At 41.6% G+C, this 11,994-nt stretch overlaps 1 protein-coding gene across 1 annotated transcript; it reads right to left on the minus strand.

Annotated features, from left to right (window-relative positions):
* Positions 1-4,246: 4,246 nt before the first annotated feature.
* Positions 4,247-9,469, minus strand: si:dkey-56m19.5 (calphotin). The gene is made up of 2 exons (XM_038701668.1): positions 9,283-9,469; positions 4,247-7,012 (listed from the first exon to the last, which is right to left on the minus strand). The coding sequence occupies exon 2, from the start codon at positions 7,002-7,004 to the stop codon at positions 4,821-4,823; it is 2,184 nt and encodes a 727-aa protein (XP_038557596.1). The 5' UTR covers positions 7,005-7,012; positions 9,283-9,469; the 3' UTR covers positions 4,247-4,820.
* Positions 9,470-11,994: the final 2,525 nt, after the last annotated feature.

The following is an 11,994-nucleotide window of genomic DNA, read 5'->3' on the forward strand; positions in this document are numbered from 1 at the left end:
GGGGCAACTTTTTGAGCAATGTTGCTGGTCAATCTTGCTAGTGGCTAGTCCGACGATGTTTTGAACGGATAGCGGGGCAGGTGGCAGAGTGGTGGGGAAAGGAGATTATGGTAGTAATCTTTACTCATTACCATTGACGGAGATGTTTCCCTGCACGATTGCTCAAAAAGTTGCCCTTTGTATCATCGGCTTTATTTGTTTACTGTTTACATAGATGCTAATGTTCACATTCACACACTCTCACATACACACACACACACACACACACACACACACACAAAATGGACAGCTGTAAAGTGCTCACTCAGCACTGCAGCTGCATCAGCAGTGAGACAGAATAGAAAGCAGGGTCTTTGTTTGTGTGTGTGTGTGTGTGTGTGTGTGTGTGTGTGTGTGTTGAGAAAGAGACAGATTGCCATGTGTGAGGAGTTAAGGGTGATGGGATCTTTGAGCAGACAAAGGGGAATCATTGCTACTCTCAGCATCCATTAGCCTAACCCTATGGATCAATATTGATCCTTACTACCACCGAGCTCTGTCTAATAGGCTTCTACCCGCCCTAATACAATGACAGCATTAGCGCAATCCAGATGGCTGGATTCTGGTGTGGGAGGGTGAACCACAGCCCAAACAAGAGAGAGAGAAAGAGCGATAAAGAGGCTAAAAAGATTTACAGGTCCAGAGGAGAAAGGATGGGAGACAGTAATGCTGATAATGTGTGCAAGACAGACACCAAGAGTGAGAGAGAAAGAGAGATATTTAACCACTGAATATCTCTCTTTCTGACTAACCTTTCTGACTAACCGTTTTAGAGACCATAAAGGGAAAGAGAAGAAGCCTCTGTACAGCCATCATAGTAAAAGCATGAGACATCACTGTGTGTCTGGAATGAGAGAAAGTGAAGAGTGAGTTGTTTGTTTTTGGGCTTGTATTATGTGTGTTTTCCTGTCTGATCTTCTGCTCTGACACCCTCTTGCTTGAATAATAAATAGTGATCAGCTGTTGCTGTAATTTGGCCACCTGACTCTTATTATTTACTCAGCCAGCTGAGTGGAGGGAGCGAGGGAAAGACCATCTCACACGTCAGAAAACATTTCAGATGTCTGAGCAGTCTTCCCCCACACACTCACATTCTCCTTCTTTGTTATCTCAGTAATAACCAAGATGAAACTAAAAGATTCCTTACCAGAAGCACACATGGCATTGGAGTTGGAGTTAACATCCCTCTAGATAGGGAAAGGCATGTAAAATTAAATATTCAAATTAAATATTACCTTAAGAAGGCTTGTCATAAGGTAGAGCCAGTTCAGAGCAGAGTAAGCCAAGCGGTCTTCTATATGGACAAGAAAACACATTTTCTCAATCACAGATAGAGCCCTACATGAACAAAGTGTTTTCTTTGTTAGAATAGTATTAGTATTAACAGTTTTGGTTATTTCACATTTTTTTGCATATGAGTCTTAAGTGATTTGAAGTGGGCGGGGCTCAGTTGGAAAAAAGTGATGCCATGTACTTCCGTGCACCAATCAGGATTTAACGTTTTTTCAGTCCAAATGTGATGACAGCTGTGGGGTTGTTTTTGCTTATGTTGCCAAACCACTGACAAATTCTGATTACACAGGAATCTTAAACATTTAGTAACTAAGTCTGCTTTCTTCCTGAACTTTTGTCATGAATATTTAGTGTTATTGGCTTATATTCCCTATTATATAGGGGATAGGGGTTCTCAATAGTCAGCAGTAAATTGAGATTTAGGGCACTTACTAATGGTCATCATTTTGTGTTTAAAGTTGCAACAGTATTTTATTTATCTATGAAATGAAGAGTATTGTATTGTGGAATTAGGAGAAAGTATGGTGCAGGCCATAGACACTTCTTTTTTTGTTTCTTATATGGGCACCATATAGTGCAGAAATCTAACCCTCCAACCACTTTTTAAGAACTTTAAATTATCAATAATGGGCTATATCTAATTTGTTGAAGATATTATGTACAGAATTTGTTAATGTTGGTCTTTCCTCTCCCCCCCCTACTTCTCAATCATGCAAACATTCACATATTCAAGAATGAATCAACCATTAACATATGGATGAGTTTGTTAAAAAGATTTCAACAGTGTTCTAGACCTGTGTCTTCGATACTCTGCCCAGAAGGTTAAAAAAAAACAGACTTGGAAACTTGTCCGAGTAGGTCAGTGCCTCATGAATTTCCTCATAATATAGCCTTTGGATTTAGTTCACGTTTTCGTTTTCCTTTTGCTTCTCAGAGGCATCGATCGGGGATAGCTAAAGCCTGCAAGCTAGTCTTCACGCCGGGAAAAAAGGAGCTGGAACACAGTCTGAGCTTTGTGCAGGAGCTTGCTTATAGAGCACATAGTGTTAGGGTAACCAGGCAGTGCAGCTGGCCTTTCACAACTATGCAACTTTAAGGCAGTGTTTAAATCAAGATGCAAAAGACAAGGACCCTGTTCTCCCGGACTAACACACACATAAAAGGGAAAGAAAGTGAAGGGAAGTCAAACAGGGAAATGTGGAAAAGATGAGCCTCCCATATAGGACTTCAGTAACTACTATATTAATGCAATTTTGGCAAGAATAAAAACATTTATATTTGGTTTAAGCAGTGTTAATATCTAATCATGATGTTTCTATCATAACTGCAACTATTACTATCTATTGTTCATACAAGGTTAGAAGGTCATGTTGCTGCCAAACTGACTTTTTTAGTAGACTTCTAGAAACAATTTAAAAGTAAAACAATTGAAAAGCTTTAACAAATACAGCGTTGTTGGATAAATCTGGATAAGTCTGACTGAAGCATCATGTATTGTCATCATTATATGAAAAATAAATTAAACCATGTGCTGCTCCTTTAGGTATCATCTCTGTAAAACTTTTTTTTTTTAACACTGGAATTATTTCCAAACCAGTGACCAATGGTAGCAGCCCACATGCACACAAAGTCAGTCATTTTGACAAAACTGTTTGGCAAGAAAGATGAAAACATGCCAGCGAGTTCATCCTCCCGGCCCCCAAACCCTCTCCACAACATTCCTTTCATAAATGTGCAGTGCTGGAGTATTTTTTTAAGAAACCGGAGAGAGTTGGTATGTGGAGGGGCCCATTATGGAGCTACTTTTGTGGGAAGTTGCCATTATCACTATCAGATCTCCTCTTATGCTCTGACCCCTGGTCCAGTAGTTATTTCAAGGTTGGATGACCATACTCTACTAAGGCCCACCCTCCACCTGACACACATGCACACACAGCCACACACTCACCCACCTGGCCTCTGTCCATGTATGTACACACACGGAGATGCAGGAAAACATAAATATCCTTTTACTCCCTCTTGTTAATGTATGTGTTTTAGCACCTGCACAACAAAGACCCTCTTGTCTCTGACATGAGCGTGAGCATCAGGCGTGGCAGCATTCTACAAGGAGGCATCAGGTAGGTGTCACAACATGTTTATCCCTGCCAGTTTCAGTCCAACTATACTCGCCCTAATTGCTTGTATAATTTCACTAATGTGAAATAGTGTGAAAATGCCAGTGAGTATCTTCTTTTTCTCTATGCAGCATCATAGCACTTGCTTTCATCCCAGAACAGCCCTCCCCCCTCGTTCTTTTTTTTCTGCCTCTTGCAAGCATTCCTGCCCCTCCCCCCTTCAGCTCCCCTTGCTGGTATGGATCTGTGAAATGTTGGCAGGGTATGCTGCTATGGCATGGAGCCTCAGTGATAGTAGTCGTGATGTGAGGAAAAGAAAAGGTGAGGAAAATCAGAAAGCCTCAGAAAAAGGACTGATTGTCATTGTTCAATAAAATTCTTTTGTTGTCCAAATCATGACATGCAGGCAGCACACAATAGGCAGCCATGTTCCGCCAACCAAAATATTTGTAATGTGGTCAGTAAGCTAAAGGACATTGCTCTTCATAGATATGAATAATCAGTCAAACTCTAACCCAGTGGAGCTGATATGAGCTGTAGTAGCAGTGGATGTCAACAAGTGGTTTGATATTAACAGAGCCTAGATGTTCTGTAAACGATGTTGCTCTGCGTCGCTCACAGTTATAGACAAAAATTCATTGAATTTTATGGTTTAAAATTAGTTAAGTTTTACAGATTCATTAATGAGAAGGTCTAATCCATAGCTTAAAGTACAATAAATCTTACTAGTGACCTAGTGCCTCTTAAAATTGTGACACATAATGCTCAGAGAAGGCATGAAAAGAAAAGAAGATCACTGTAGGCTATAACAATCTCTTTTTATTCTCTATTCCGAACAATCAATTTGAAATGAACAGTCCTCACAGGTACCATTATTAGAAAAGGCCAAAACATTTATGTCAGGTCTCTGCATATAGTAATAGAAAGGATATACGACATTCTAAATCAGATAACATACTAATAATGAACGCTTTTCCAATAAACCACTTTGTAATATTCATCGGGCTCACACACAGATTTATTCATTCCATTCATTAATACCATATTTACTCTCTAGTGTTTTTCCTCTTCTGTCTAGTTTCACTGTCCGTCTGCATTCACCTTCAAATTCCAAATGTCTCTTGTCTGCACTCCCATCTTACTTCCTATCTCTCTCTCTGTGTTTCTGTCCGTCTCTCTTTCTATCCTCAAGTTGTTGCATTTCATTTTTGGTTACTCAAAAGAAAACATCCGTTTGCCTGAGTTACCACTATAAACATTGCGGTGGTTACAGCATTACAGAAAGCCTAGCTGTGTGTGATACCTTGATGGTTTTCTCGCACAATCGGAGGATTAAACTGAATTCACATTGATTTGACAGATACTTTCTTTTCAGACTGCCTGGGTGACTTCAGTGCTGAGACCCACCATCATGTCGGAGACTGCATCGGGAACTTCCTGGACATCCCCACTCAGGTTCATGTCCTTTTTCAGTTCAAAGTCACTCTGCTCCTTGATAGGCATCTCCTCTGGCTTTTCATCACCGTTAACACATTCCTCTGTCTGTGCGGCGGCAGAATCTGTACACTCTCCATTCACAGCTGGAGGTGCATCTACTTCTGCCACATCCTCTGTAACAGGGCTCTCTAAATTTCCATTTTCCTCATTGCTTTCAACCTCAGGCTCTGGGCAAGGCACCTCTTTCACAGAGGCTTCAGTTACCTCTTCAGACTCAGCAGTAATTTCGCTGGCAGAAACAGACTCTGAGATGACAATTTCAGGGACAGGTTCTGCTACTTCTGGCTCAGCTGCCGCCTCAGTGCTGGAGGCTCCTGTTGCAGTTTCCTCTTCTATAGGCTGACATTCTGCGGGGACCTCCTCTGCTGCAGTCTCCAAGACCTCAGGTACTTCAGTGTCAGATGTGGCTACAATTGGTTCTGGCTCAATGTTCTCTACTTGTTTCTCTGCTGCAGATTCCACTGCAACAGCCTCTTTCTCAGGTTCTGGCGATATTTTAAGCTCCGGCACTGGTGTTTGCTCTGGTTTGGGTTCTGGATCTGGTTGTTGCTCGGGCTCTGGTTTGAGTGTTTGCTCTGGTACTGTGGCTTGCTCCGGCATTGGCTCTACAGCTGGCTCAGCCACTGGTTCAGGTTCGGGGACAGCAGCAGGCCTCACTGTCTCCTCCACAGTGGCTTCCGGCTCAGTAACAGTCTTTGGCATGGGCTCTGCCTCTTGGTCTTCTGTGCTAGCCAGAACAACCTCTGGCTCTGGCACAGATTCTACAGCTACAGCAGGTTCTTCTACAGGGAGCTCTTCGGGTACAGCTGCAGACTCAGGTTCAACCTCACTTGGCGCAGGTTCTTTTGATGCTGCTGTTGTAGCCTCTGAGATCTCTGCTGGAGCTTGTTCTTCAACTTCCTCAACTACTGGAGCTGACTCCTCTGCTGCTGCAGTGAGTTCTTCTGCTGCTTGAACAGATTCCTTTGCTGCTACACCAGGTTCTTGTACGACTGGAGCTGGTTCCTCTACTGCTGCAACTGGTTCTTCTACCGAAGCTGCCTCCTGTGCTGCTGCAACTGGTTCCTCTACTTGAGCTGCCTCCTTTGCTGCTGCAACTGGTTCCTCTACTTGAGCTGCCTCCTGTGCTGCTGCAACTGGTTCCTCTACTTGAGATGCCTCTTGTGCGGCTGCAACTGGTTCCTCTACTGGAGCAGCCTCCTTTGCTGCTGCAATTGGTTCCTCTACTTGAGATTCCTCCTGTGCTGCTGCAACTGGTTCCTCTACTGGAGCAGCCTCCTTTGCTACTGCAACTGGTTCCCCTACTGAAGCAGCCTCCTTTGCTGCTGCAACAGGTTCCTCTACTAAAGCAGCCTCCTTTGCTACTGCAACTGGTTCCTCTACTGAAGCAGCCTCCTTTGCTGCTGCAACTGGTTCCTCTACTGGAGCAGCCTCCTTTGCTACTGCAACTGGTTCCTCTTCTGAAGCAGCCTCCTTTGCTGCTGCAACGGGTTCCTCTACTGGAGCAGCCTCTTTTGACGCTGCAACTGGTTCCTCTACTGGAGCAGACTCCTTTGTCGCTGCAACGGGTTCCTCTACTGGAGCAGCCTCTTTTGACGCTGCAACTGGTTCCTCTACTGGAGCAGACTCCTTTGCCGCAGCAACTGGTTCCTCTACTGGAGCTACCTCCTGTGCTGCTGCAACTGAAACCTCTACTGAAGCAGCCTGCTTTGCTGCTGCATCTGGTTCCTCTACTGAAGCAGCCTTCTCTGCTGCTGCAACTGGTTCCTCTACTGGAGCTACCTTCTCTGGAGCTGCAGGAGCTGGTTCCTCCGGAGGTGCAGATTTGGGTTCTTCTGGAGCTTTTACAGCTTCAGTTACTCCTGCCACAGCTGACTCCACAGCTTGTTCCACCACATTGTCTGCCTTAGCTGTCAACTCAGCTTCTGTGGATGGGGCTACAGCCTCCACTTTAGCAGACTCCTCTGCACCCCCAACTATTGCTGAGGTCTCATCCTTTGTCTCTTTGGGGTCACTCACATCATATCCCTTCCTCTTCTTGCTCAGTTTGCCTCCCATGATGTCTCCTAGGAACAAGTGGATGAAGGTGTCTTTTAATATGAGTTGAGATATAAAACATTGTCTAATTTACACTGTCAATTTAATTATGAATGCTTAAAACAACTACATTGCTCAGGAATATATATATAATTTATGTTCAAGACATAGATGAACACATTCATTCCTACAGGTAGTTTCCAATTCACCTGAATTGTATGGGGGCTAAATCCATGCCAAGAAGGCACTAGCTGGCTGGGTTCAAACCCAGCATCTTCTTGTGAGGCAACAGTGCTGTCCACTTAGGTAGGTAATTGTTTTAGGTAGTTAAAATGTATTTACTACATGTGAACATTAGGAATGTGTCTTGTCAAACTTTCAATAAATACAGCGTGCAACTTAGTTCCCTCAAATATAAAACAGTGGTCTGTCAGAAAGGAGAACAGATAGAAGTCTATTGTCTAGAAGTAAACTAGAAGTTCAATTAGGAAACTACTCTCTGCCAAACACAGTTTGGCTAGACAACATATGTAAATGCATGGGAACCTTACTGAGATCAGACAAAACTGCAGACTCTCAACCCTTTCAGGAATGCTGGGTAAGGCTCAGTGCCAAATAAGCCCAAGACTCTGAGTTGAATGCCTATGATTTAGATGTACAACTATTCTTCTCTGAATGAAAAGCTGTGTAGCAAGTCTCACAAGACACATACATAGAGGAGGTAATCCAGAACTTGCAGTAACATTCACAAACAGAATTTTCTGTATGAACTACTGATCAGTGCAGAACCACAATAATCCTATTCTGAGAATGGAGCAAACCATTTGTGTTTAAATTTGTGTTTGCCACAGAATGTAACTTCCTTTCATAAACAATTTAGAGAACTGGAAGTTCAACTTAATCTTACTTACTGTGTTTCAGCTGACACTGAACCAATCAACCTGTTTGAATATGAGAGAGCCCTTAACGGCATGTTTCTGCAGAATAGAGATTACAGATTTATATTACATTCATTTTGAATGCCACTGATAATTTGATATGCCTATTTTGGTTTGACAAATACTGTAAATATTAGGCCTATACAACATTGTTTTTTTCACTATATCCCAAATAATATAAGCACTTTTACCCTGCATGTCAGCATGTGGGTAGGAACAATCTGGGAACTGTCCATAGTGCTACAAAGGTGCAATCAAGACAGGATACGCCATGATAGGATGCTGCACATCCCTTACCCAAATTTACAGTTAATGAGCAGTCCAGTAATACATATAAGTAATTCTATCTGCTTTTACAGGAACACCAGCCTAATTCTGCTTTTGGACCTACTTCTAACTAATTATACTTTTTTTATGTGGTGGATTTCTTATTTGCACAATTTTGCCAAATTCCTCTTGGTGTCTCTGGCCTCCAAATCAGACAAAGCAAACATGTAGCTACAGTTTAAGGAGAAAACCTAATATTATTACATCAAATCATTGTGGATTTGCAAAATCAAGCCAATCTGTGAGTTTATAGGAACGTTGAATATTCAGTATACACAAAGCTTTAAGCGAATTAGGAAGATGAAAGGAGACACGCAAAGGTAGCCCACGCCGGCCGGTAACAAAGGAAGGGGATTCATCACCAGCTGCTACTCACTGACAAAAGTAATGGGTAGGACTAAATTAGCAGAAAACACTGACTAATCTGTATTATAGTGTAGGGTATATGCCTATGCTGCTATACAAGGGAATTACACTATACACTGGTCACGAACACTTGAGTGATAAAGGCTGTAGAGGGGTCTCCATCCCCCATTTCAACCCACCCACCGCTGCTTCTCTCAGCTGCTCTGCCCTTTTTTGTTCACGAGCATTTGAAAATGTCGTCCTCACATGCGAAAGGAAACAAAATTCGCCACAGTAACGTCGTAATAGCAAACAGGTAACCTACCACAACTTCATAACTTTGTTTCGCGCTTTCTTTATCCCAGAAGGTTTTTAATCTCCTGGCCTATACTTTAAAAAACCAGCGCTGCTGCCCGAGAAGACGCACTAAATCAAATTCCACCGCTGAAAACGTGAAAAAAATCTTGCCTTTATTATGCCAGCCTTAAAATGTACAAATTTGCATAGTTAGAAAAAGGCAGAGAGAGAGAGAGGGAGAGAGAACAATGGGTGCGCAGCAGTTCACCGGCATCTTTCTTTCTTGCTCACTTCTTTATTTCTATCATTACATTTACTTACAGAACATACTTCCTAAACATTTTGCAGTTGAACAAAAAACAAAACAAAAACAATGCTCTGACGTGACCGACCTGTATTTCTAGAGAGTGATCACTTGTCCAAGCTCCGGCTGGATGTGGTAATGGAGGTAAACCTTTAGAGTGACAGCTGCAGATTCCGCCCCTGCTCTCGGAGGTGCAGTCTGGGACTGTGTTGAAGCTGAGGAGTGCCCCTCACAGTTTTCTAGGCATCTGTCGCTATCACAATCCAGCCTCTACCCCACTTCTGCTCAGTCTGCAATCTATACCCTCCCAATCTTTAACCCCTCCCCTCCCTCACACACCCACTCTGCTGTATAAATACATCTGCGGACTAAGGATGATTAAGAGCAGAATGTCACTTATTTAACATTGAAAATGCCCATTTCTCATCTGTTCTTGCTTTCATAAATAGTAATGCCATAGGAAATCACGTTCCCCTCCTCCTCCCCCCACAACACACACATATCTCACCACAGGAGCATTGCTACAATATAAATTATGCATAGGAGGCATTATGTCATTAAAACCATTTGAGCAGCCCACACACACAGAAAATTACAGTGATTCCTCTAAGTTTTTTTCTTATGTTAATTGTAAGCAAGATAGTATCACAGTGACATAATGAAAAAGGAGTGTAACAAGTTTAGAGATATTCTGGGTAGATTATAAATCAAACAGATGTTATTTGATTTAAAAGTGCTAAATTGAATCTTTGTAAAAATGTGTTATGTTTGAGCTGTGGTAAACTGTTGATATGGACATGTATGGATATAAAGAGGACCAAAAGTTCACTGTAAACATTGCAAAGTATTCTGATAATAGCGTGTCTTTGCTATTTGCCTTCCATGTGTTAATGGGACATGGTTAGTCCGGGTGAGACTTAATGAAATTCAACCACTGACCCTTCCAGGTGAATATGTTTTCTACTTCAACAATTTGACCCATGCAGCATGCAGCTGACACACTATAGGTTGAGGTATCTGAAAAGCATTGATTACTATCAGATATATTGTGTATATTAATTAAATAAAGTTGGGGCATAACTATGAATACATTTGAGCTGTCTCTGACTATGTGGACATTACATTAGTCTTCAGGAAGTATGAAGTGCTACTAGAAAGGAATCTCATGTAATCTCATTTAAAGTGCTAGAATGTAATTTTCTTAGTAGCCATAAAGCCTCATATCTCTAGCAGCAGTCACTACTTATTTTCACTTGCAGAGCCTTCGATTGGTCTTTCCCTGGCATTGTATTACATGTTCCCTGCTGGATGTAGTTTGCCCCAATGGTTTTGATAGTTTCGGGAGGGCTTTTCTTTTCTAACCCACTCTTATGTTTTTCTCCACGTAAATATATTTATCATTCATGTTTTTGAGTTAATACCATACAGACAGTATTACTGAGAAGACAGCACCCTCTCCTGTAACAGGAGCGCTCATAGTGCAACACAGCATCTATACAGAAAACTTGTTGGGCATTAAGATAATAATGTACACGATAAAAACTTTGGATGTAACAATGAAACAATTTGAATTTCTTATGCAAATATCTAGTTATATTGTACACATGAGATTTCTCTTAAAACTGTGTGTGGCTTTCGGACGATGACAAAGGAAATATTTCTGATTTTTTCAGTGTATATTTTCACAAGAAAAACCCAGACAAGAGTGTAAGAAAAAATATGTATATTTTAAAGAACTGTGACTGTCAAAAAAATATTAAAAGAAAAATAATTTGTGCTATTTAGATGATGTCATTAGACCTAGGTTTTGAATTTTATAAAATGCTCTGCTGACTAGATTTTCTGCTGTCCAAATGAATGTTCCAGTTTAAGACCCAGACAAGAAAATAAGATCAATCTTGTTTGTTTTCCCCGCTGACAATGGAGCTAAACAGTGACAAAGGGGCAGCAAAGACTGAGTTTCACATGATTCAAAAGCTCTGGAATGCACTCCCAGGAGTATAACCACCATCCCAGCCAACCACTCGGCTACACATATCACATATTCACAGGCATGGGGAGGCCTTGGAACCCCCCTCCCAGAGTTATAAACCGAATGTCCAAAACTCATCTGTCTGCACGTACTGGTCCCGTTGACCTAGAGTGACAAAAAGACTGAAGAGGTAGAGAAATAAAGAAACAGGTGTTGGGTGCTTCAACAAGCTATGGGCCAACAGCTCAACACCAGAGCTGTAGAATGTGTGCAGGAATGTGGAAAACTGCAGGGCCTGTTTTGAGGCTTTCCCAGTGCGAGGAAGGTTACTCTAGACATGAAATATATTTTGTGAATACATGAATCAACTCACAATAACTTGATTTCTTCCAAATATGTTCAAGCTTGATACTTGATGATCCCTTCAGAAGTTACAGCCAATTTCCAAAAGTTTTTAAATATAGACAACGTACATGCTGTTTTCACCACAACTCTCAAAACATTTATGAAATAGCCCGAGGTGTGAAGAGTGGCCTGGAATGGATGATTTTGAGCATATAGCCCACTCCTTCATAAGGTGACACATAAAATATGATGTTGAAAGTTGTTGAAAGTCAGTACATAACTGTGCTGTGTGGCACAGTGTGTCTGGGCTTTATTCATTCAAAGAAATGTTATTAGAAATCAAAGTATGGCACCTGGACACCAACTCATTTTTGCTGGTAAATTTGACCTGATGAAGATCCAGCATAAAACAGTGTCCTAATAGTTGAATACAATGTATGAATTGTGGCTATCTGCATTTATTGTTTATATAATTTGATCAGA

Source organism: Micropterus salmoides, unplaced genomic scaffold, assembly GCF_014851395.1.
Source record: "Micropterus salmoides isolate LMB-PRFRI ecotype aquatic unplaced genomic scaffold, ASM1485139v1 Ms_hic_scaffold_6, whole genome shotgun sequence".
Taxonomy (NCBI): Eukaryota; Metazoa; Chordata; class Actinopteri; order Centrarchiformes; family Centrarchidae; genus Micropterus; species Micropterus salmoides.

Coding starts and splice junctions, on each gene's coding strand:
- si:dkey-56m19.5 (XM_038701668.1), bottom strand. CDS start 7,004: ATGGGAGGCAAACTGAGCAAGAAGAGGAAGGGATATGATGTGAGTGAC.